Source organism: Macrotis lagotis, chromosome 6 (genome assembly GCF_037893015.1).
Source record: "Macrotis lagotis isolate mMagLag1 chromosome 6, bilby.v1.9.chrom.fasta, whole genome shotgun sequence".
Lineage (NCBI taxonomy): Eukaryota > Metazoa > Chordata > Mammalia > Peramelemorphia > Peramelidae > Macrotis > Macrotis lagotis.
In genome coordinates, this window is record NC_133663.1 from 68,151,648 (window position 1) to 68,178,111 (window position 26,464).

At 37.7% G+C, this 26,464-nt stretch overlaps 1 protein-coding gene across 6 annotated transcripts in view; it reads left to right on the top strand.

Annotated features, from left to right (window-relative positions):
• Nucleotides 1-26,464, top strand: part of NHEJ1 (non-homologous end joining factor 1) — a 135,641-nt gene that overhangs the window by 38,664 nt on the left and 70,513 nt on the right. For all 6 annotated transcript variants that reach the window (XR_012469394.1, XR_012469393.1, XM_074191334.1 and 3 more), the window contains exons 4-5: nucleotides 17,879-18,017; nucleotides 20,532-20,590. Coding sequence is in view for 4 of the 6 variants with exons in the window: in XM_074191334.1 (XP_074047435.1) it covers nucleotides 17,879-18,017; nucleotides 20,532-20,590 (198 nt within the window). In the remaining 2 variants the exon portion in view is untranslated. The remainder of the gene's footprint in view (nucleotides 1-17,878; nucleotides 18,018-20,531; nucleotides 20,591-26,464) is intronic.

Here is a 26,464-nt window from a genome sequence, read left to right on the forward strand (position 1 = left end):
CTTTTAGGATTGGTGGATTCCCTTTTCTATTTTACCCTCTGCTTCTAGAATCTTAAGGCAGTTTTCTTGGAGAATTTCTTGAAAAATGAAGTCTAGGCCTTTTTTTGGTTATGACTTTCATGTAGCCTAATAATGTTTAAATTAGCTCTTCTGGATCTGTTTTCTAGGTCAGTTGTTTTTCCAAAGAGATATTTCACATTTTCTTCTAGTTTTTCATTTTGGGGGGGTTTGTTTTATTGTTTCCTGATTTCTCAGTTATCAGCTTCCTTTAGCTCTATTCTAGATTTGAGGGAGCTCTTCTTCAAAGAGCTTTTAAAATCTCCTTTTCTAACTGACCAGCTCTGCTTTTTAAGTCATTATTCTCTTCAATGGCCTTTTGGACTGCTTTTTTCCATTTGACCCAAACTGGTTTTTAAGATGTAATTTTCTTTAGTATTTTTTTGGTAATTCTTTCACCAAACTGCTTAGTTTTCATGATTTTTCTGCATTGCTCTCATTTTGCTTTCTAATTTTTCCTCTACCTCTCTTACTTGATTTTCAGAATCTTTTTTGAGCTCTGCCATATCCTGAGACCAAGTCATATTTTTTTGGAGGCTTTGGATACAGACGCTTTGACTTTGTCATCTTTTGAGTGTGTGTTTTGATCCCTCCATGGGACCAAAGTAATTGCCTATGGTTGAATTTTCTTTTTCCTCTTGTTTGCTTATTTCCCCCAGCCTGTGGTTTGATTTTAACTCTTTCTTAAGGTGGGCTTTGCTTCCAGGGTGGAGGGTGCACTGTCCAATGCTTTTGAAGATCCCCCCCCCCCCATGCAATTCTTCTAAGGTCTTAGGAAAGGCTCTGACTGCTCTCCTAGCCTGAGCTCTGGTCTGTGGATGTTCATAAGTGAGCCCTTCTGAAGCTGTGAGGAGGGTCCCTGCTCTACTATGGTATAATGGAGCCCCAAATTGCAACTGGGATATGAGTATGGGCAAAGCAACAGTCTTGCCTCAGAGATAGATAGCAGAGAGAGCCCTGCAGTTTCTCCCAACCCCCTTACCATCAGTGGACTGAGTGCTCTGGAAGTAGCTGCTGGGTGTCTCCCAGGTCTGCTCCTGGTGCCCGGGGGTTGGGTTTGTGCTGAGGCCTACAATAGACTGGACTCTGTGCCCGCTCTGGTACTACAGAGTTTTCCTGCTGAGCTTCCCAATTGTCCTTGGCAATCCCTGGCCTGAGAGGACTGGAAACCATCACCCCTTCCATGAATCCAGATGCCCCCATGAACCTAATTACTCTGCAGGTGGTTCCTAGATGGCTAGAGCCAGTTAGGTTTGCTGGGGCATGTCCCTGGCTGCACTGTGGGCCCTTTCTAACCCCAGTGCCACAGACTTTTCCAGCAGATATTCCAAGTTGTCTTGGGCTGGAAAATTGTTTTACTCAGTCTTTTTGTGGGTTCTACTATTCCAGAATTTGGTTAGGGTCATTTTTTTTTATTTTTATTTTTTTAGATTTCTGCAGAGCAAATGGGGTTAAGTGGCTTGTCCAAGGCCACACAGCTAGGTAATTATTAAGTGTCTGAGGCCGGATTTGAAATCAAGTACTCCTGACTCCAGGGCCGGTGCTCTATTCACTGTGCCACATAGCTACCCTTAGAGTTATTATTTAAAGATATTTGGAGTGGTTTGGGAGAGAGCTCAGGCAAAGTCACTGCCTTTACTCAATCAATAATCTTGAATCCACCCCCTCATAAAAAAAATGATAATTTAATTGTCATGGTATTTAATATATATATCTATATATTTATATATTAATTGGGTAAAATTTCATTTTTATTATATTGGTCCTGCCTACCCATGAACAAAATTACTATTTCTCCAATTATTTAAATTTGATTATATTTGTATATAAAGTTGTTTTTTATTTTTTGTGATTTTGTTCCTGGGATTGTTTTGGCAGGTATATTCTCTGATATTTTATGCTATGGAGTTATTTTAAATGTGGTATCTTTTTCTATCTCTTCTTGCAAAGTTTTGTTTGTGATTTATAGAAGAGCTGATGATATTTGGATTTACATTATATCCTGCTACTTTGCTGAAATTATTAATTGTTCCAACTAAATTTTTGTTGAGTCTTTGAAATTTTCCAAGTATATCATCATATCTGCAAAAAGAGATAGTTTTATTACCTCATTCCTTATTCTGATTCCTTTTATTTCTTTTTCTTCTCCTATTACTAGGATTTTCAATACAATATTGAATAAAATTGGTGGCAATGGGCATCCGTGTTTCATACCAGATCTTACTGGGAAGGCTTCTAGCTTATCTCCATTAAAATAATTATTGCTGATATTTTTAAATAAATTTTTTTGTCAACTTAAGGAAAAATCCATTTATATTATACTTTCTTTTTTATTTGATATTTTATTTTGTTTTCCAATTATAAGGATAGTTTTTAACATTCATATTTTTTAAGTTTTTGAATTCTACATTTTTCTTTTCATCCTTCTTTCTTTCCCCATGTCAGTGAATAATCTGATATAAGTTGTACATATACAATTGTGTTTTACATATTTTCATATTAGTCATGTTGTGAAAGAAGAATCAGAACAAAAGGGGAAAATAACCATGAGAAAGAAAAAAAAACAAAAGTTTTTAAAAAATAAACTTAGAATGCTTTTCTCTGCATTCAGAGTCCAGTGTTTTTTCCCTGGATATGGATATCATTTTTGAACACAAGTCTTTTAAGGATTGTACTTGATTACTTAACTACTGAGAGGAACTAAATTCATCATATGTGATCATTCAACAGTTGCTGTTAAAGTGTACAATGTTCTCCTGGTCCTGCTCCCTTTGCTCAGCATCAGTTCACACAATTCTTCCCAGGTTTTTCTGAAGTCTGTCCACTTATGATTTCTTATGGAATAATAGTACTCAATCACATCCATTTACCATAATTTGTTCAACCATTCCCAAATTGATGAATATCCTCTCAATTTACAATTCTCTGCCACTATAAAAAGAGTTACTATAAATATTTTTTGTACATTTGGGACTTTTCCCCTTTTTTATGATCACTTTGGGATATAGTTCCAGTAGTGGTATTGCTGGATCAAGGGTATGCACACTTTTATTGCTCTTTGGGTATAGTTCCAAATTGCTCTCCAGAATGGTTGGATCAGTTCACAACTCCACCAATAATACATCAATATCCCAGTTTTCTCATATTGATTCCTTTTTGGTCCTTTTAGACAATCTGATAGATGTGAGATGTTTTAATTTGGATTTTTTTTAGGTTTTTGCTAGGCAATGGGATTAAGTGGCTTGCCCAAGGCCAAACAGCTAGGTAATTATTAAGTGTCTGAGACCGGATTTGAACCCAGGTACTCCTGACTCCAGGGCTGGTGCTTTATCCACTGTGCCACCTAGCCGCCCCCTGGATTTCTTTCATCAATAATTTAGAGCATTTTTAAACTTAAATTTCTTCATCACAAAAATGCATGTTCATATCCTTTGATCATTTATCAATTGGAGAATGTCTTGTATCCTTATAGATTTAATTCAGTCTCTATATATTTTATAAATGAGGGCTTTATCAAGAACACTGTGAAAATTGTTTCCTAGTTTTCTGCATTCCTTCTACTCTTGGATGCATTGGTTTTATTTGTGCAAAACCTTTTTAATTTAATGTAATTAAAATTTTTCGTTTTGTAATTTATACTGTTCTCTATTTCTTGTTTGGTCATAAACTCCTCCCCTCTCTATAGATCTGAGAGGTGGCTAAATCATGTACCCATTCTGGCCTTATCTTGGTATAGGTCTAGTTTCTTTTTGTCTGTGCCTAGTGAGATGTTGTTTTATGCCTAGTTACTGCTATACTATTTTCCAATTATCTCAGCAGTTTTTGTCAAATAGTGAGTTTTTATCTCAGAAACTAGAGTCTTTGGGTTTTTTAAACAATAGATTCCTATAGTCATTTACTGCTGTTTCTTTTCTTCCTAATCTAATCCTACCTTCCCCCTTTTTATTTTTCTTTCTCCTTTTACCTTATCCCTTCTTACCAGTGTTTTGCTTCTGATTACAGCCTCCCTCAATCTGATCCTCCTTCTATCAGCCTCCCCCCCCTTTCTTCCCCCTTTCTCCTTTTATTTTCCCCCCCCTTGCTTCTATCAGCTCCTCCTTCCCCTTTCCTTTCCTACTTCCCTGCAGGGAAAGATAAATTTCTAAAACCAGTTGGGAGTGTATGTGATTTCCTCTTTGAGTGAACTCTTTTGAGAGTAAGATTTACACAATGCTCACATCCTCCCTTTTCCCCCTCTATTATAATAGGTCCTTTGTGTTTCTCCCTATGCTGTTGTTTACCCTCTTCTGTCTCCCAATATAATCCTTTTTTCTTATCTTAATTGTTTTATACCTCTCTTATATACCCACCCTCTTTCTAAGTTGGTTGGTTCCAAAATGACATCATTATGTTTGAGACAAATTACAGTGTGTCATTCTATGGATGATCAGACCAACACGAACTCAGAATGCTCTACCACAGGTTGGACCCAAATAGTCCATGTGAACACCTGGGGTGAGTACTCTAAACTTATGTCATGTTTCCTTTGAGCTGTTTCAATTCTGCCTTCCTCATAGAGCACAGCTCCCTCACTGATGAGGGTATGCTATGCTGGGTGATCCTGTGCCAGTATCTTCCATGCTGTGCAATCAGTTCCAAAGTTCTTCAATGAGACCTTCAGGGTTTCTTGGTAATGCCTCTTCTGACCCCCTTGTGAACACTTGCTTTGTATGAGTTCATCATAAAATGGATTTTTTTTTGGCAAGTTTACATCTGGTATTCTAATAATGTGTCCAACCCATCATAGTTGTTGTACTCTCTGTAATAATGTTGGAATGATATGCAGTTTAGCTTGAAAAAAGACCTCAGTGTCTGGGGTCTTCTGCTGCTAGGTGATCTTCAGAAGCTTCCTAAGACTATTTAAATGGAATTGATTCAGTTTCCTGGCATGGTGCTAGTAGACTATCCAGGTTTCACAGGCATATAGCAATGAGGTCAGCACAATGGTCCTGTAGACCTTTAGTTTGGTAGTCAGTTTATTATCTCTTTTCTCCCATACTTTCTTTTGGAGCCTTCCAAATACTAAGCTAGTTCTGGCTATGTGTCAACCTCATTGTCAATGTGTGCTTCCTTGGAAAGGACACTGCCAAGGTAAGTGAACTTGTCCACAGTACTCAAAACTTCTTCATTTTTTGTAATCCATGGTTCTACATGTGGATGGTGTAGTGCTGGCTGATGGAGCACCTGAGTTAATTGTTAGACCAAAGTGAGCACAAGCAGCAGAAAATTGATCCATCCTTTGTTGCATCTCAGCTTCAGAGGTGCATTGAGTGCACATTCATCTGCAAATGGAAATATCATGCACCAACACTCCTTCTACTTCAGTCTTGGCTTGTAGCCTTTTCAAGTTGAAGAATTTGACATTAGTGAAGCAGCTGATCTTGAGACCATGTTCATCCTCAGTGAACGTGTTTGATAACATGGCTGAAAACATCATGCTAAAAGGTATGGGAGCAAGGACACATCCTTTTTTTTACTCCATTGGTGATTGGGAAATCTTGAGACCATCATTCACGATCCAGAACCCAGGTATACATGCCGTCGTGAAGTTGACATACAATATTGATGAACTTCTCTGGCAACCAATTTTTGACATAATTTTCCATAAACTGTCATGACTGATGGTATCAAAGGCTTTGATCAGATCTACAAATGTTGTTTATAGACCTCTGTTCTGTTCCTGGCATTTTTCCTGGAGTTGTTGGGTAGCAAACACTGTATCGATTGTTCTTCTACCCTTTCTGAAGCCACAATGGCTTTCAGGAGGGTGACCAACTTCCAGGTGAAGGATCAGCCTATTTAGAAGGACCCTGGCAAGAATCTTACCAGCAATGACAAAAAGAGGAATACCCCTGCGATTGTCACAGGACAATCTATTCACTTAACCTTTTTTAGAGATAGATGATGGAGGCATCCTTGAATTTTGGGGATATAACCTCTTCATGCCATATAACTTGGAAAATATCAGTCAGTTTTTGATGAGCAATGGATCCCCCACCTTGTGGATCTCAATTGGAATAGAATCAACACCAGGTGCTCTGCCACAGGAAAGGAGCTTAATGGTATTCAAAACCTCATCTTCAGTTGGAACTTCAGCTAGGGTCTGATTGACTTCAGCTTGAGGAAAATGGTAAATGGCTTCTGCATTGATTGATGATGGTCTGTTAAGAACACCATAAAAGTGTTCAGCCCATCTCTCTAGGATCATGTCCCTATTGCTAATTAATGTGGATCCATCAGCACTGAGTAGCTGAGACATATCATATGTCTTTGGCCCATAAATAGCCTTAAGGGTATTATAAAGCATTTTGGTTTGTTACTGTCTACATAAAATTGAATTTCATCTGCCTTCTTACTGAGCCAAGAGTCTTGCATCTCTCTAAACTTTGCTTGGATTTTACTATTTCCCAAACATTTTCATCAAACCAGTCTGGTGTTTGAGTATTTTGGCCCAGATGAGCCAGTGCGGTGCTGTACACCGGACTTCTGAAAGCTGCCCACTCCTTTTCTGCTCTACTTTTGCCAACTGTGTGTTGGCTTAGCTTTTCCTCCAAGTTAGCAACAAACAGTTTCCTCTCAGAGAGGCACTCTAATCTCTTGACATTAATTCTTCTGGTATTCATTTCGCCTTGGGACCATTGCTTTGGATAATTAAAAATATTTAGCTTAGAGAGGATGAGTCTGTGATCAGTCCAGCACTCTGCACCACACATTGCCTTTGTCACTCTCACATCCTGTCTCACATCCATCTCTTTTCCTTACAATTACACAGTCAAATAAAACAAAAAACAAACAACTTTTCTTACATCCATGAGACAAATCTTTCCTGAGGTTCCTCCCAAGATGGATTCTGCTGAAAAGTCCTTCCATTGTTTGTTTGTTTGTTTTATGGATTCTATCACTTTAGGATCTGATAAGCTCTTCATTTAAAGTTGTTTTGGAAAAAGTTTCTGGAGCTTCTTCTTTCTATCATCTTGGGTTCCACCCAGGAAGTTCTGTACCACCCTATCAAGTGATTTTAATAGAATGGGTGTTGTACCTTATCAAAAGCTTTTCAGGGAGTGACTAGGTGGCACAGTAGATAGAGCACTGGCCCTGAAGTCAGGAGTACCTGAGTTCAAATCCCGCCTCAGACACTTAATTACCTGTGTGGCCTTAGGCAAGCCACTTAACCCATTTGCCTTGCAAAAACTAAAAAAAAGCTTTTCTGCATCTATTGATATATTTTTTTTTACTTTTCTTATTGATCTAATCAATTACTAGTTTCTCTTATGTTAAACTGTCCTTGCATTCCTGGTATAAATCTCCATTTGGCTATATTGCATAATCTTTGTAATATATTGCTAAATCTTTTAGTTAGTATTTTATTATTTTTTTTGAAAATTTTATTTTATGTCTTTTGACCACTTATCCAATGAGGAATGCCTATATATATGAAAACCTAATCAGAGGTATTTGGTACAAAGAATTTTTCCCATTGACCACTTCCTTTCTTATCTAGGGTGAACTAATTTTGTCTTTCAGTTTCAAGTTATCTATTTTAGCTTTTGTAATTGCCTCTGTCTCTTGTCTGATTAAGAGTACATTTCCTATAATAAATACATCCCATGTAGAGGATGTGGGAAAACTGGGACACTAATGTAGTGTTGGTGGAATTGTGAAATGATCCAACCATCCTGGAGAGCAATTCTGAACTATGCCCAAAGGAAATTGAAAACTGTGCACACTCTTTGATCTAGGTCTTTATATCAAAGAGATCATACAAAAGGGGGAAAGATCCGCATGTAGAAGGGTATTCATAGCACCTCTTTTTGTGGTGGTAAAGAATTAGAAATTGAGGGGATGCCCATTAATTGCAGAATGGCTGAACAAGTTGTGGAATATGAATGTGAATGGAATATAAGAAATGATGAGCAGGCAGATTTCAGAAAAACCTGGAAAGACTTACATGAGCTCCTGGTGATAATCAACTGTGATGGGCTCAGTTTCTCTCAGCAATACAGTGATCAAAGGCAATTCTTAAAAGATGGGAAATGCCATCCATATTCAGAGAAAGGACGATGGAGTCAGAATGCAGATGAAATTAAACTATTTTCACCTTAAAAATTTTTTGTTTTTGCTTTTTCCTTCTCATGGTTTTCTCATTTTATTCTGATTCTTTTTTCACAGCATGACTGATATGGAAATATGTATAACCTATATCAGATTACTTGCTATCCTAGGGTGGGGGAAAGGAAGAGTAGGAAGAAGAAAACTTTACAAAAATGAATGTTGAAAAACTATCTTTAAATGTAATTGAAAAAGTAAATGAAAATTAAGTACATTTCTTATGAGAGATAAAGGATCTCTTCTAATTTCTTTAAGAAATATAATCTTTCATATTAAAGTTGTTTATCCATTTAGAATATATTATAGAATATGGTGTAAAATTTGTTGATCTAAATCTAATTTCTGCTACATCTTCATTTTCCCAGTAGTTTTTACTCAATAAGAATTTTTTCTCTTAGGTAATTTTGATTTTCTACTTTATCTAACACTGGGTTATTGAATTCTATTGTTTCAAATTCTCCCATGTCTATTCCATTCCATTGATCTAGCTCTATTGTCCTTTTTTCATCATTTCCTTTGATTTTCTAGAACTTTTGTTTTTCCAAATGAATTTTGTTATTATTTTATCGAATTTTGTGGAGTATCCCCTTAGTAATTTGATTGGTATAGGATTAAAATGTAAATTAATTTTGATAGTATTGTAATTTTTATCATATTGACACAGCTTAGCCATGAGCACTGAATATTCCTTTGGCTATTTGAGTTGTTCTTTTTTTCTTTAAAGAACACTTTTGAGGGCAGTTGGGTGGCTCAGTGAGTGAATAGAGCACTGGTCCTGGAGTCAGGAGGACCTGAGTTCAAATTTGGCCTCAGACATTTAATAATTACCCAGTTGTGTGACCTAGGGCAAGTCACTTTAACCCCATTGCCTTGCAAAAAAACCCAAACAAAAATCCAAAAAATACTTTGTAACTAAATCTAGGCAAGTCTTTTGTGTGATTGGAGATGTCTGACTCTTGTTATTTTATGCATTTTGTTGTTATTTAGAATGGGATTTCCCTTTCTTGTGTTGTCTCTTGTGTTTTATTAATAATAGATATAAATGCTGTTGATTTTTGAGGATTTATCTATAGTTTGCAACTTTGTTGAAGGCATTAATTGTTGTGGTATCTTTGATGATTCTCTAGGATTTTCTGAATAAACCATTATATATCATCAGTAAATAAGGAGAGTTTAATCTTCTTTTTGTTTTTGTGCCTTTAATTTACTCTCTTTTTGCTATTTGCTAGCATTTCTAGAACAATATCAAGTACTGGGAAGAGAATGGGCATCTTTGCTTCACTCCAATGTTTATTGGAAAAGTTTCTGGTGTTTTCCTATTAAATATGATGCTATATTTTGATTTTAGGTATATTCTTTTTTTTTTGGTCTTTTTAAAATTTTGTTTTTCCAGTTATATGTAAAGGTAGTTTTCAATATCCATTTTTATAAACTTTTCTCCCAACTACTATTTTCCTCACCCTAAGATAGCAAGTAATCTAATTTAGGTTATACATGGACAATCATGTTATACATATTTCCATATTAGTCATTCTCATAAAGAGAAGAGGCAAATGCTTTTGAGATTGAAAAATGATCTTTTATGCCTATACTTTGGAGAGTTTTTAAACATAAAAGAATATTATATTCAAAGTCTTTTTTTTGCATTCACTTCTGCATCCTGCATTCACCATATGAGGTGATTTTGAATGTTTTGATTTTTAATGTGACTGATTATTTTGATTTTGTTTTCCTAATGTTGAACCATCCACATACATCCCACTTGGTCATACAGAATGATTTCTTAGATAAATCACTGTAATCTGACAATTTTATTGAAATTAGTGTTCATTAATGATGGCCTATAGTTTCCTTTCTGTGTTTTATCTTCCCCTGTTTAGGTATTAGTACTCTATTTGTCTCATAAAGGGAATCTGGTAAAGTGCTTTTTGTCACAGTTTTTGAGAATAACTTGCACAGAATGGATATTCACTGTTCTTTAAAAGTTTGAGAGAATCCAGCAGCAACAGGAGGTTTGTTTTTTTTTTACCTTTGGTAGTTCCTTTATAGCTAGATCTATTTTTTTTTTGAGTTTGGTTATTTAAGATTTTTCTTTCTTCTGATTGTTTGGGGTATTTTTGGAAGTATTCCATTATTTCTTTATGTTCTGAGTTTGTGAGCATATTATTGTGCATAATATATTCTGATTATTCTTTCTTTTTCATCTGGTTTTGCTATAATTTCACCATGTTCATTTGCAATTTTATTGATTTGATTTTCTGCTTCCTTTTATCAGATTAAACTAAGACTATAAATTTTATTAGTTTTTTTGTAGTGCAGCTGTTAGTTTAATTTATAATTTCTGTGAATTTTTTCATTCTTATTTTCCCTCAAATTTGAATTTATTTTCTTTTTTTGGTGCTTATGTTATGTTTATTTATTGGCTTTCTAATTTTGTAATGCATATTTAATTCATGAATCATCTCTTTTTCTGTTGTATTAATGTATGTTTGTAACGATATGACTTTTACCCTGACAAACTGATTTATCTATATATCAGAAATTTTGATATTTTATTTATTATTATTATTTTTAAATAGTTATTCATTTTTCCTGTGATTTCTTTTTTTTTCATTTTTTTTAGATTTTTGCAAGGCAAATGGGGTTAAGTGGCTTGCCCAAGGCCACACAGTTAGGTAATTATTAAGTGTCTGAGGCCAGGTTTGAACTCAGGTACTCCTGACTCCAGGGCCAGTTCTCTATCCACTGCGCCACCTAGCCGCCCCTGTGATTTGTTTTTTTAACCCTCTTATTATTTAAGATTTCATTGGTAAGTTTCCATTTGGGTTTGTTTGTAATCCCTGAACCATTAACTTTTTATTATGTTATTATCAGTAAAGCGTGTTTTAACAAATTCTACCTTTTTATATTTGTTGACAGTGTTTCTGAACCCTAGTAAGTGGTCATTTTTTTATTTTGGTAAAATTTCCACGTGGACCTGAAAAATTTTAAAATTTTTATGATGTCCCTTATAAATACTATAATGTCTGTTGATTCTAGTTTCTCCTCTAATTTGTTCCTTTCCATATTTTCCCTTTTGTTTATCTCTTGAAAGACTTATCCAAAACTGAGAGTGATATTGTTTCTGCCACTATATTGTTAATGCCTGTCTCTTCTTGTAGCTCGTATAATGTTTCCTTTATGAATTTTGATGCTAAGGCATTTTCATTGTATAAGTTTATTATCAATATTGTTGGTTTTCTGTGGTTCCTTTTAGCATGATATAGTTTCTTTGTTTATCCTTTTTTATTTTTTGAATGTTTTTGCTTTGTTAGATAGCATGATTTCATTTCCTGCTTTTTTGGATTTATTTGATGCAAAGTAAATATTTTTTCAGTTTTATTCTGTATGTGTCTTTGTTTTTAAAATGTGTTTCTTATAAGCAACAGATCATAAGATTTTATTTCCTTATCCAATTTATCACATTTTTGTTTTATTAGTTTAATTCATTAACATTTAAAGTATGTTTGTTTTATGTTTTCCTACATTTGTCTCTAATATGTTTTTTTTCCTCCAGTTATTATTTTTCCCTCTCTTCTGTTATAAACATAGTACTTTTGCTGTAGACAGAGTTCCACCATTTACTGTACCTTAATCTTTTTTTTAAAGTAGCTCTGTTCCCAGTGGCATATCTTTCCCTCATCCCTGATCCCTTTCTTTCCTTTGCTATCCTTTTCTCTTTGGGATTTTTCTTATTTCCTTTTTTCTTTCTTGTTTTTATTGTTTCTTTTTTCTCTCCTGTTATAGAATTCTCCCCCCCCTCCCTTTTTTCCTTTTCAGTCAAGTGGATTTCCTCTTCCTCTCATTCCTTTCAACTAGTCCTGTTCATTAGTTTTTTAAACTTTAATTTTTTGTACCCTTTTCCAAAAAGATTTTTCATGTTCTTCATTATTGATCCTCTTTTTCTGTTTACTCTAGATCTTCATTTTTTAATGACTAATGGCGCCTGTATTTATCTTCTCTTTCTTTTCTCTGTATTCCTCTTGAAATCAAAAAAGCTTTCCCCACTTTTTAATCCTTCCCCTGCCTCCTTTCCCACTCCTCTTTGACTGGTCTCTACAAGGGTCACCTTCCCCTCATTGCTAGCCCTGGCTTGACCCTGCTCTATCACACCTTCCTCTCTATTCCTTTTGTTCCCTTCCCACCTTTCTCGTACCCTCTCAAGTTGTAATGCAGTCACAACAACAACAACAACAAACTGAAACATCGATTCAACTGTAGGTAAGGTACCAGGTCTGTCAGTCCAGGAAACTCAGAATCCCCCCCCAAAAATATGACCTGAGCTCATTCAGCACTCCTTCTCCACACTACTGGTAGTGAAGCCACATTAGTAGACCCAAGGATTGGTTTACAACAAAAGGCAACTCCACACCTCAGCCTTCCTTCCCCTCACTCCCTAATTCTAGGGCCATGGAACCCCCAGAACCAAGCTGCAGAAGTTTTCTTGAACCTGACAGACAGATGGTATCCTTCAAAAAAAAAAAGCCTGCTTGGGAGTAGGTGGGATTCTAACCCTAGAGTCCTAGTGATGCAAAGTTCTAAATTGCCCATGGTGATCCAGAGAACTTGAGGAATACAGACAGAAGGACAGAATACCAAGACTGAGTTTCCTGGACTATGAAGACAGTCTTCTCCCTTCACATGTGTCTCATTGTGCATACTTAGAAAAAAGTCTCTTTTACTTTCTTCTGTCCCTCCATTACTCTTGCTGAATTTATTTATTCCACCTGCATTTCTCTTGTTTGAGAAGCAAAGTATATCTTCAATTCTGGTTTTCTTCTTAAAAATGTTTCAAATGATCCAGCTTCAGACACTTATAATAATTACCTAGCTGTGTGGCCTTGGGCAAGCCACTTAACCCCATTTGCCTTGCAAAAAACAAAACAAAACAAAACAAAATGTTTCAAATGCCTCTTTATTATTGGATGTCTATTTTTCTTTAATGGTTAACCTCAGATTTTCAGTGCAAATCATCCTATGCTGCATCCTTAGCTCCATTGCTCTTTAGAACACATTATTCCATTCCCTCTTACATTTTTTGGTGAGTACAGAATGAATAGTCTTGAGTTATTCAAATTTCCTTTCCTTTGTATTTGAAAGTCTTTCTCCTCATGACTTGTAGAACTTGTTCTCAATTGAATTTTTAGATTTAACACTATGGAGTTTGCAGCTTTGGTCCCCATTCCCCCCCCCCCTTGCCCCCACCCCCGGGATCTATGAATTCTTTCATTTTATTATTTCAGAAGTTCTGTATTATTTTCTTGCATTATTATGTTAAAGTTTTTTTTGTCTTATCATGTTTGTTCTTGGAGATCTATAATCCTAATGTTGTTTCTGTACATCTCGTCTCTGACATCATATTTTGTTTGGATAGTGAACATAATTTCTTTTAACTGGGTTTTTTTTTTTTTGGTTTTTTTTTTTGCTTCTCTGTCTTCATCAAGTGTTGGATAATTTTCCTTTTCATTTAAACAGTACTTATTGGGGTGGCTAGGTGGCGTAGTGGATAGAGCGCCAGCCCTGGAGTCAGGAGTACCTGAGTTCAAATCCACCCTCAGACACTTAATAATTACCTAGCCATGTGGCCTTGGGCAGGCCACTTAACCCCATTGCCTTGCAAAAAAAAAAAAACCCTGAAAAAAATAAACAGTACTTATTCAGAGATGGCTGAACTTGTTTATGGAGGCCACATTTCCTTCTGTTGTTAACATTTTCTCCATTAATTTATCTGCTTACATCCAAAATCTTTGAGTTTTCTTCCTGATATCTTTTTCTCCTCTGATTTTTCCCCATTGTTCACTTTCTAACTATTCCCTCTAATGGGAGGTGATCTCAAAGCATCTCAGCCTTCCCCTATACAAGGCAATTCATGCTTCATTGGCTTAGATCTCCCTCCCAAGTGACTTTTGGGGGACAGAACTGGCCCTACCTGGATGCTGAACTCTTTACCTTACTTACCACTCTGTCTTGGTATTCTGTCCTTCTGCTAGTGTTCCTCAGTTCTCTGGCTCACCATGGGCAATTTAGAACTTTGCCTCACTTGGACTCTAGGGTTAGGGTCCTACCCACTCCCTACTCCCAAGCAGGCTTTTTTTTTGAAGGACACCATCTGTCTGTCAGGTTCAAGAAAACTTCTGCAGCCTGGTTCTGGGGGTTTCATGGTCCTAGAATTAGGGAGTGGGGGAAGGAAGGCTGAGGTGTGGAGTTGCCTTTTGTTGTAAACCAATCCTTGGGTCTACTAATGTGGCTTCACTACCAGTAGTGTGGAGAAGGAGTGCTGAATGAGTTCAGGTCAGAATTTTTTTTTTTTTTTTAGATTCTGAGTTTCCTGAACTATGAAGACAGTTGAAGTTGTTTTTTATCTTTGGTCCATAATTTCTTGTTTTAAGTACTTGGAGAGGTTTTAGGATTAGAAAAAATGTCTGGTCATATATATTGTCATTCATGTTATTTAGAAGTTGTCTCTTATTCTTTTAATTTTGAATGAATTCCTTATAAGATTGATTTTTTTTTAGAAAAAATTTACTATAATAGTAAAATGAAGAAAATTTGTCAAAGACTTAAGAAACCGCAGGAGTAGCTGAGATTTATAGAGTATGGGTTTTTTTTTATCCTAATTTAAATCTATTCCATTGATCAGATTGGATAGAGCATTTTATTTTATTTATTTATCTATTTATTTTTTTAGATTTTTCAAGGCATTGGGGTTAAGTGGCTTGCCCAAGGCCACACGGTTAGGTAATTATTAAATATCTGAGGTCAGATTTGAACCCAGGTACTCTTGATTCCAAGGCTGGTGCTCTATCCACTGCACCACCTAGACACCCCTAGAGCATTTTAAATGCATGGCAGTCTCTGATTCCCTTCTTTCATTTTGATTTTCCCCTAGAGCTCTCTTTTTTCTTATCTTGGATTTTTCCCATTTCTTCTTTAGGGGAGTAGCTGGGACAAGAACTAGACAAGATAATAGACTATTGATTGGCTAATGGGAAATTTCTACTAGAGAAAGAAACCATTATATTTTGCTAGAAGGACATTTTCATATTAAATTATAAAGATTAGAAAAATATGATATCTGTTTATGTCTCCCCTACCACTAGACTGTAAGTTCCATGAGGGCAGAAATCTATTAATCAACAAATATTTTTAAATGGTGTCAAACATTGTATGCTAGGTTCTGAGAAATAGAAATACAACTAATGAAAGAATCTCTGCTTGCAGTGAACTTGAGTTCTAATAAGGGAGACAGCAAGTAGATATCCAATAGATTCCATTTATATATATATATATATATATATATATATATATATATATATATATATATATGCATATAGATATACATATATACATACACACATATACACACACACACACATATATATATTCACACATAAAGTTAAATACAAAATAACTTGAGTGGTAGTGCTCAGAGGCAGGCAGTGGAGTGCAAACATTTATTAAGCACCTACTATAAACCAGGCCTTGTGTTAAACATGGGAAGCACTATGAGAAGCCTTAGGGGGTGGGAGGGAGAATGATGTTCCATGACATTAATATTAATGTTGAGTTAATGATGTTATTTTGATATCTCCAAGCCTAAGAGATCTTCCTTTCCCTCTTGTTAAGTAAGGGTTGTTAATCTCTTGATGGTAAGCTGGTTATTTTAGCATGGGATTTAACTATTGACAACCATTCTTTAGGTTTTGCAGCCTTTATGGTAACAAATTGAAAAAATTAGGATATCAACCTTGATTTCAAAGGACCTTGGAGCTGCTACTAAAAGCTAAAATGCTTCCTAAAAGCTATCTAGATATAATATGTTCTTCAAAGTTCTCAACCTGTTTTCCCCTTTTGTTTCTTTTTTCATATGGCATCTTAGCTAGTAGCATCGTCCATTTTAGCTTAGTTGACTTTCTCATGGTTCCTCTTAGTCATTTCTTTAATTCTTACATCTGGAGCCTTTGTTAAGTTGTTGCAAATTCTTTTTTGTTTTGCATGGCAATGGGGTTAAGTGACTTGCCCAAGGCCACACAGCTAGGTAATTACTAAGTTTCTGAGGTCACATTTGAACTCCTGTCCTCCTGACTCCAGGTACTGTATCCACTATCTTGATTCATTCAATTCTTGATTCATTCACTCTTCTCTTTACCATACAAAACCTTTCTCTTTAAATCACATCAGTTCTTTTTTGTTGTTGTTTGTTTCTATGTTGTACATTGATCCAAATTGAGTGTGATGAGAGAGAAATCATATCCTTAAAGAAGAAACATAAAGTATAAGAGATAACAAGATCAGACAATAAGATATCAGTTTTTTTCCTAAATTAAAGGGAATAGTCCTTGAACTTTGTTCAAACTCCATGGTTCTTTCTCTGGATACAGATAGTATTCTCCATTGCAGATGCCTCAAATTGACCCTGATTGTTGCGCTGATGGAATGAGTGAGTCCATCAAGGTTGAACATCACCCCCATGTTGCTGTTAGGGTGTACAGTGTGTTCTTCTGGTTCTGCTCATCTCACTCAGCATCAGTTCATGCAAAGGCTTCCCTGAATTCCCATCCCTCCTGGCTTCTAATAGAACAATAGTGTTCCATGACATACATATACCACAGTTTGCTAAGCCATTCCCCAATTGAAGGACATTTACCTGATTTCCAATTCTTTGCCACTACAAACAGGGCTGCTATGAATATTTTTGTACAAGTGATGTTTTTACCCTTTTTCATCATCTCTTCAGGGTATAGACCCAGTAGAATCACCTCAGTTCTATGAAACTTTTTCTTAGTATTCTCCTTTAATAAAACAGAAAAACTCCCTACTCCTACCCCAATAACTTTTATAATTATAATACAATTGTTAATCTATTTATCTTGATTTCATTTTTGTTTCTCCTGTAAGATGGTAAACTTCTTTGTATATTCCTAAACTATTTGGTGCTTCCTTGCGCAAAAAGCCTTTGTGGCATCCAATTCTTCTAGACTATGTTAAGATATTAGGAGTCACCCTGTTTTCCAGAGCTAAGGCCCAGTAAGCCCAGTTGACAGATAAGAACTTCTCTCTTGAAGATTTAAAATCCATACTTCCTTCCTAGGCTTATTCCATGGGACTCCCCTTCTTGTACTCTGTTCAATGGCTTTCTCTCTGTCATTTATTCAGGGTTTCATCTCTTATCTCCATCCCTGCTTGGCATGGACTTGCCCACTTCATCCTCTTCCTTTCTTGCTTTCTGATAATCTGTGGCTAGCACTGGGTAAAATCACTGCATCCTGTGTTGTGTTATCAGGGGTGCAATCCTTGGATGTCCTCGGCCTTGAGCACCCAGCTGCCACCATCCTGAGTGGTTGCTTAGCCCTTTGCTCTGGGCAGCCCTTTGAGGTTATGTGTTCCAGAGGAGATTCTGAGTTGCCTTGGAGAGATTCTCTTGGGAGTTCCCTTATGTAGAATGTAGGTGTCCTGAAGGCAGGGACTATTTAATTTTCATTCCCATACCTCAGGATCCTCCACTGGCATCTGGTACAGAACAGGCTATTCATAATTGCTCAATGCATTTATGAGTTAGTTCCCTGGATTCTTAGTACAAACCCTGAGAGTGCTATAGAAACAGTTTGTAATGATGGCATCCTCTTTGTCAAAGGTGTCCCAGCATCTCCTTCGTCCCCTGATGGGCATGAGTCTGGTGTTGCAGGGCCAGGTGAGAGAGCTGGCTTCCTTGCTGAGACTGAAAGATGCAGAGATCCAGGACTACCAGGAGAGTGGAGCTGTCCTGAGCCGAGGTGAGAGGGATAGCCATGACTGGGGAGGATGGGGGAGCTATCCACCAGGAGGGACAGGTGCTAGAAGTTTGGTGCTGGACCAGAAAGTTCTTTTTTTGACTTGGAGCGCTTGACCAAGACCCAAGTGGCTGGCAGGGCCAAGAGCTGAGTCGCCTGGACAGGGGCAAGAGAAGCCTTTGGAAAAGGACCAGTAGTCAGACAACTTTAGTCTAGGATATCACAAAAGTTGGGTTTTAGAAAGCTTACAGCATCTAAGTCTCTTTCCCTAGGAGACACTTTCTTAGGTATCATTCAGAGAAATGAAAGACAGATTCTTTTTTTCCAGGAAATCTCTTTATTTGTCTCTCTCTTCTCTTTTCCTATTGCAACTACATTCATATAGATGACCCACATTACTGCTTTCCAGGACTATTTGGCTTTCCAAAAAACTGTTTTCTATTTTAATTCTCTTCCAATACAGAGTTATTTTTGTTATGATTTTTGTTTTATTGCTTCATTCTACTGTTAATTCAGTGATTTCCTATTGTCCAGGAAATAAAGTCCAATCTTCTTTGTCTGACATTCAGGACCTTGTACACTGTTAACCACCTTACCTTTCTAGACACACGCTTCATACTTTTCCCCTGCATGCACACTATTCTCTGTCCTCCAAATACACCCTGTACTTCTCTTTATCCACACTCCCAAATGTTTTTGCTCTTTCTGTTTGTTGTGCTTGGAATCTCTCCCTTCACCTCCTTTTCCTAGGTTCCTACTTAAAACTTTAAAGCCTAATTCAAATGCTTCCTTCCAGGAGGGCTGGTTCTTTTCTTCTTAATGACCATTCTCCTTAGATCTTATAAGTCATTTTGTTTTGTACATGTCCAATGATAACTGTTTGTAATAGTGCATGATATCTGTTTATGTCTCCCCTACCACTAGACTGTAAGTTCCACGAGGGCAGAAATCTATTAATCAAATATTTTTTAAATGGTATCAAACATTGTATGCTAGGTTCTGAGAAATAGAAATACAACTAATGAAAGAATCTCTGCTTTCAGTGAACTTGTGTTCTAATAAGGGTGACAGCAAGTAGATATCCAATAGATACCATTTATATATATATATACACACACACACACACACACACACACACACACACACACACACACATATGCACATATATATTCACACACAAAGTTAAATACAAAATAACTTGAGTGAGGTTGTGCTCAGAGGGAGGCAGTGGAGTGCAAACATTTATTAAGCACCTACTGTAAACCAGGCCTTGTGTTAAACATGGGAAGCACTATGAGAAGCCTTAGGGGGTGGGAGGGAGAATGATGTTCCATGAGGCTGGGAAGGTTGGTTTGGGCCATATTTTGTAGGAATTCAAATATTTGATTCTATAGGCAAGATGAAACCAGTGGTGGTGATTGAGTAGGGAGTCTTGGGGTAAAATCATTGTTTAACTGTAGCAGCAATGTGGAGAATGGTATGAAATTGTTGAGATTTGAGTCAGGGAGACTAAGTAAGAGACTTGTTCACTAATCTAAGAGAGAGGTGCTGAGAGTCTGAGCTAAGGTGGTAGCTAGGTGATTGGAGATGATTATTGAGGTAATGGATTGTGAGGGTAGAAATGGTGAGGCGAGAGAACTGATTAGATTATGGAGTAAGAGTGAGACATGGAGAATGAGACACTGGAAGGAGGGTTTGCCTTTTGAAACAATTAGGGAAGTTTGGGGGAAAGAAAATGAAGTCCTTTTTAGATATGTTGAGTTTAAGGCAACTTCAGAACACCCACTGTGACATCTCTAATAGGCATACTGAAGCTTAGGAGAACTGGGACCAGATCTGTAGATGTGAAAGCCATCTGTAAAAATGAGTATTAAAAACATGGGAGCTGATGAGGTTAGAAAGAGAGAGAGAGAGAGTGAGAGAGAGAGAGAGAGAGAGAGAGAGAGAGAGAGAGAGAGAGAGAATGAATGAATATAGATGGAGAAAAGAAGAGACCCAGTACAGAACCTCAGGATCACCCCCCAAGGGGGTTTGATGTAGATCATGGTCCAGCAAAAGATGCCAAGAAGATACAAGAAGGTCAGAAGGATGGAAGAAAAATGATTTGAACCAATAGAGTAGTGTCATGAAAACCCAGAAAGGAAAGTTTCCAGGAGAAGAGGATGATCAACAGTAAAGAAGATTTGTGATGAAAAAAGACCATCACAAAGACAATTAAGAGAAGATTTATCAGTTCACTCTCTGGAGGTAGATAGCATTTTTCATGATGAATTCAGAATTGCCTTGGTTCATTGTCTTGATCCAAGTAGCTAAGTTGATCAGCCGTATCATATTGCTGTTATTGTATACCATACACTTGATATTTTTGAAAGGTTTAGTTTCTATTATATAGTAAGTTCCTAACAGATTATTGATTGAATGAATGAACAAATAATCCTAGACAGGGCTGGATCTTCTCTTTGCTCTGCTGAAGAGATCTTTAGGCTTACTTCTTTTTTCCTTCTTTTCTTATTACAGATCAGTTGAAGACAGAGCTATTTGATGAGAATTCTTTCCTGGAGCAAGTCATGACAGAGGTAGGAGTTCTGCTATTTCCTTATTCCTCAGTTAGCTTTCCTTTTCTACCTCTTCTCTGGTCATTGATTAGGGACTATGATTGTCCTGATACTTTTAGGCTTAAAAGTCTAAAAATCAAAGAACCTTTTTTTTTCTGAAAAAGTCACTCACACAGAAATTGGTTTGTTTGTTTTAACAGTTATAGGTGGTAAGAGACAACATATCTTTAGGTTTTTAATATCAAAAGTAGCAGCTAAACTAGCATTTGAATTCCCCAAAACCATTTATTTTGGGTTCAGAAAATTATAGCAGCATGACAAAGATGTTGACCTCATGGCATTGAAAAGCCATTTCTCTCTCACAGCTTTAGTGTTGTGACTAGGATACTGTTTATCTGGTATCACTGGGTCTCTGTTCTTGGGTTGGAGCTGATGGGCCTAGGAGTGTCCTCAGCTGAGATTCCTCAACAGTATTTTGAGGATTCTGGTATCCTTACCTCGGGAGGTTCAGTTGACTTTAGATCGGCCAAAGTTCAAAGCCAGGTGATTCACCCGTCAGCAACCTCTTGTTGATTAACTCGACTGGGCCAAAGAACTAAGTACTGGCCATCTTCAGGAGCTCTAGCAACAGCCATCTGGGAGTTTCAGACTTTGTTCTTTACTCCTTTGTTGGCGCAGTTCATGCCATGCATGTAGGAAATCCTTCTTAAACCAGTGCCAGTGAAGGCTAGGAACTCAGCTATGTGAATGCCAATTTTGTCTAATCTCAGAAACTTTTTAAGTCCTTACCATCTGCCAGGCACTCTGCTGATACTGGGAATATAAACAGAGCAGCAGCCCTGACCTCAAGGAGTTTACATTGTACTATATACTCTGTGTGTGTGTGTGTGTGTGTGTGTGTGTGTGTGTGTGTGTGTGTGTAAAATACAACAATTTGAGGAGGAAACCAAGAACAATTATAGCATTTATCCCAGACTCTACTGCCAAAGTACCACATAGATGAAGAAGGTAGATATCTAGTAGTTCGCTAAGGCTTCACATAGGAGTTAAAACTTAGGATGACCCATCAGAATAGTCCAGCTAACAGCTAATAAGAACCTCAGCTAACTTGGTGGTCCAGGGCTAGACTGGCTAATCAATGCCAAGGTGACATTGCCCACTGAGGAGACTAAATATTAGCCCATTATAAGCAGAATAGCAGCAAGATGTATGGGTTGAATGTTAGGTGTTGCTGACCAGCTGAGCTCATCATCACAGTACACAAGGAGATGTGTGTGGTTGGTCTGAATCCTCAGACAGGGCACTATGGAAAGTTTGTAGAATGTTTCTTACCAAGCATTCAGAGAACTCTATGGTGCTTTCTTAGTCCTTTGGGAAGCTAACTTTCCAGATAGCTAATCTTGGGCTTATTTCATATGATATTGTGAGGTTAGAGTTTGGGGTGAATGCCATGACGTTGTGGAAGCAGCTCAGTGTAGCGACAGTTGTCCATGTCCCTTCAATTCCTGTTAATGCAAGAGGTAGTGGTGGAAGAAGCCTTTATTCCTATTCAATAACTACTTTGTTTTAGTCAGCAGACTAGCTAAATACTGTGCACAAGGGAGCTTATATAGGAGTGCAGGACAGATAATGGGGCCTGTCAGGAATTCCTACCCAGGTCTCCATTAATAGATCTACACTTTGCAAAAAAAGATTTTTAAAAAATCTTTTCTGCTGTAGTTAGTATCTATTGAAATCCTTCTTTTCTAGTATATGTATTATACAATGTACTTATAACAAATGTATTATGTGTTATAACTATTATATGTATTATATAATGTACTTATAATAAATAGTCCTGTATTTTTCTAACTTGTATTACATGCATAGATTACAGTTTATCTATATACACACACACATACACATATATAAAATTGTCTTATTTAGAGCTACATATGTGACTTTTTTAACACCTTTACTCAGCTCTAAACTTCTTGTCCTCATGCACTGTGGTTATACTTTGTATGATATAATGATTAGCATGGTACAAGAGACTTGGCAGGTCCTGATTGATTTGAACCCTTCTGTTTTTCTGTAATAACCCTTCTTCCCCTCTCACTCCTCCCCCCAATTCCTTTGCTCCCTTGGGGTCATTATCCATTAGCTAAGTGGACAAGAAGTTTCCTTCTCTTGCTTTCTAGAACCATAGACAGCTCATTCTTCTTTGGAAGATAGTACACTGTAATGAAATGGTGTTGAATCTGGAGTCATGAGATCTGGGTTTGAATCATGGGTCCAGCACTTTGAAGTCCTCACTGTATACATATAAGCTAGAGAGAAGGCGGGGGCTGTTCAAATCAAGCTTGACCTGCTTTGGCCACTTGTGCCAAGGACTTTCCTAGTTCCTTTGACCACAAGTATTAAGCAAGCCTGTCTGGTGTGAGGTAGGGTATGGTGACCATGGTTCTGCAAGCCAGTCTAGTATCTGGCCTGGCAGCTGCTGCATCCACTGTATTTTACTGCCTGGGTAGGACTTTGTCTTCTTAGCTGCCTCCCCCTTTCAGTCTCTCAGTGGAAGGGGGAAGCAATTTTCTGGTGGCTAAATTAGCAGCTTGGAGCATAGGGTATAGTGTGAAAAATGTGACTGCATGTCTGTTGGTAGAGGGTGGCAGATTAGAGTTAGAACTGTGCCTGGAACTTGTTCCTATGTCACATCTCTCAGAACCTTGGTCTTCACCTGTCACATTTGAAGCATGATGCTTCCCTTGGTTGCCCCAGTTGGGTAAAGGGCATGTGGGAGTGAAAAGGCCTTTGGATCCCTGGACATGCTTGGAGAAGGGGATATGATCCTTCTAAATTATTTTTTTTTGTTTTTTTTTTGTTTTTTTGTTTTATTTTTTCAAGGCAATGGGGTTAAGTGGCTTGCCCAAGGCCACACGGCTAGGTAATTATTAAGTGTCTGAGGCCAGATTTGAACTCAGGTACTCCTGACTCTAAGGCCAGTGCTCTATCCACTGCGCCACCTAGCTGCCCCCCTTCTAAATTATTTATGCAACCTTGATATTTCAGATTCAGAGGGACCATATATCATTTAGTCTAACCTCCCTTCATTTTAGAAATGGGAACCTGAGACCTGGACTGTGTAACAGTGTCCCAAACTTCCTTGACTTTTACCTCCTCATCTAGTGTTCTCTGCATTCTGCCCCATTGCTTTATCTGATTTTTAAACAAATTTGAAGGCTTTGTGAGAGGGAAAGAGAGAATCAAGGTCAATGAAGAATCCCCATGACCTCTTAGAATACCCTGCTATCTATTGAGTGTGGCATATAGAGTTTTCTCTCTGAGCAGTTGTGGTCCTGTCATGACCACAAAATACTCTTGCTGCTCCAGCAAACAGGACACAGTGAGGTCAGAGGGTCACCTAGGCTTGAGCTGGGAGGATGTGCCATTAAAATAAGCAACATTGAATAGGAAGATAAACAAACTATGGACAGAAAGCTCTAAATGAAGGATGGGGGACCAGAGCTGACGTCAGAGGACTAGGGGTCAATCACTGGGGTCTGTGTTTCCTGAAGGGAATGGTTGGGCAGGGGGCCAGAGAGAGATGATGTTCAAAGGGTAATAGGGTGAGTGGGATTTGGAGGCATAGACCAGGGGGCTAAGACAGACAAGAACTTGAAGGCTGAATAGGAATAAGTTGGAAGCGATAAAGAATCTTTGATTTGAAACTTTAAAAATGACATATTCTCTTTCCTTGTTTGGGCTCCTCTTTGAAATGACCCTTTGCTCTCATCCCTTGTCCCCAAGGACACCAACATATGAGGAAATTGATTGGAGGGAGCCTGGCAGTCCAGATTCAAGAGGAAAATAAATAGAATGGTAGTCAACAACATCCCATACAGGACATTTCCCAGGACCAGGAGAAAGCTTTAGCATTGGTAATAGGGCTAAAAAGTTGGGGATGGTTAGTGTCTGAAGAAGAATTTCTGTAGAGGATGTATCTAAGTGAGTTGGCTAGGAGAAGGATATGATGACTAGGCCTCCATAGCTCACCCTCTCCACTGAGTCCCTCACAGTAGTTCCCGCCCCTTGGCCCTCTCTCTGTATCCTCCTTCCCATCTGGTTGCCATCAGGCTGTGTGGCTGCTGGCGGGCTCTTTATTTATTTATCCCAGCATAATGGGGTGAGGAGGGGAGCTGGCCCAGGGTTGGCATTCCGGGACCGTGCCACAGAGCCACAGGCGGTTTGCATGGGTGTGTGAGTCACTAGGGCCGCATGCTGCTCAAACCAGACATGGCCAGGCTCAAAATAGAGCTCCGCCCTCTGCAGCTGGCTGCCCCTGGCCAGGGACCAGCCCTCAGCACTGGCACTTAGGCAACTTCATGAAGTAGGTTCCTCCAGGGTGGGGGTCCTGGCATAGATACGGATGTTAAAAAGTCTTGCCTTCCATATCCCTGCTCCAGGGTGTTCAGAGTAGTCGGCAGTTCCCCCATTACAACATTGATTCACCTTGTTGAGGGTTAATGCCTGAGCCAAGATCATGATGGCTCCAGTCAAAGTTCACAGACTTTTACCTTCTAAAAAAGAAACTCAGTCTCATTTATTGCTTCTTTGGAGCCAACCTCTCTCTTCCCCTTTGGACATCTGGTAGTGTTACTCCAGGGCCAACATCACAAGGTCCTGCAGGTGATGTTTATGACTGTATTTATGAGGTCTAAGACATGCTTCTTACCTGCTCTCCAGCTCTGTTTAGTTACTGCTATCTAGCTTTAGTATTGGGCGTGTAGTGAGCCCTACTCTTTGACTTGTCCTGGGCAGGCCACTCAAAGGTGTTCAACGCTGGTTGTTAAGACACCTCTTGAGAATGTCTTTCCTTTCATTTTTTGAGTGGCTTAGTTGGCAAAGAGGAACTGCTGGTAATATTGAGGCCTCTGTAGTATATCCTCTTCCCTAAATTAGAAAGATTGTTTAGTATCTGCGAAACTTTTGATTTTGTTTTCTTTTTTATTCCTGTGTTGTCACTACTCTTCCATTAGGTTTGGCCATTGGGATGTCTTAAGTTTTGGGTTGAAGTGTTTTAGAAAAAAATTTATAATTCCTTACAATTTCCTTTTTATTGATGCGTTTCGTTTTGATGCATAGATATTTCTTGACAAATATCTACACCAATCTCTTTATAAAACACATTCTTTGAAAACAGTTTAATTTGTCATTAACAGAAAGGGGCAATGAAATGATTTTTACCTTTGGAAATATGATCATTGTGTTTGACTGAAGTTTAGTGGCCTCTACATGTTAACTTTTTTATGTTGTTATAATTGTATATAAGGATCTTTAGGTGCTTTCTTCATTACATCACATCATACTCTGAATTCTTCACATTTATGATAGCTTATAGTACTGTAATATTTCATTACATTAACATAGTATGATTTATTTACTGATTTCCCAGTTGGGTACAAGTTTTTATTTACAGCTTTGTATTATAATCATTTTCCTGCAAAATAAAAAAAGTGCTTCTCATGAAAGCACTAGGTAGCACTTCAAGATTTTCCTTGGGATTTCCTTGGGCTGTCCAATCTTATTTTTAAAAGTTTTTATTGAAACAATAGACAATATATTTTGCTTTGCCATTTTTAGTGAGAGCTCTGCAGTAGCTCGGCTTCATTTACTAAAGTATTTAGTAAACCCACAGACAGCTGCATAAAATCACATTGTGGGCTGCATGCAGCCCGTGGCTGCATTTTGGATAGCCCTGAGTTAGGGAGAGTTTGTATTAATTCTCCCAGGTCAGTTACCACTCAGGCATCCTTGGCTGACTTACTGTAAGTGTTACAACCCTTATAAATAGAAGAATATATAGAATAATTATATATATATATATATGTAAACATACAAATACATAATACATATATG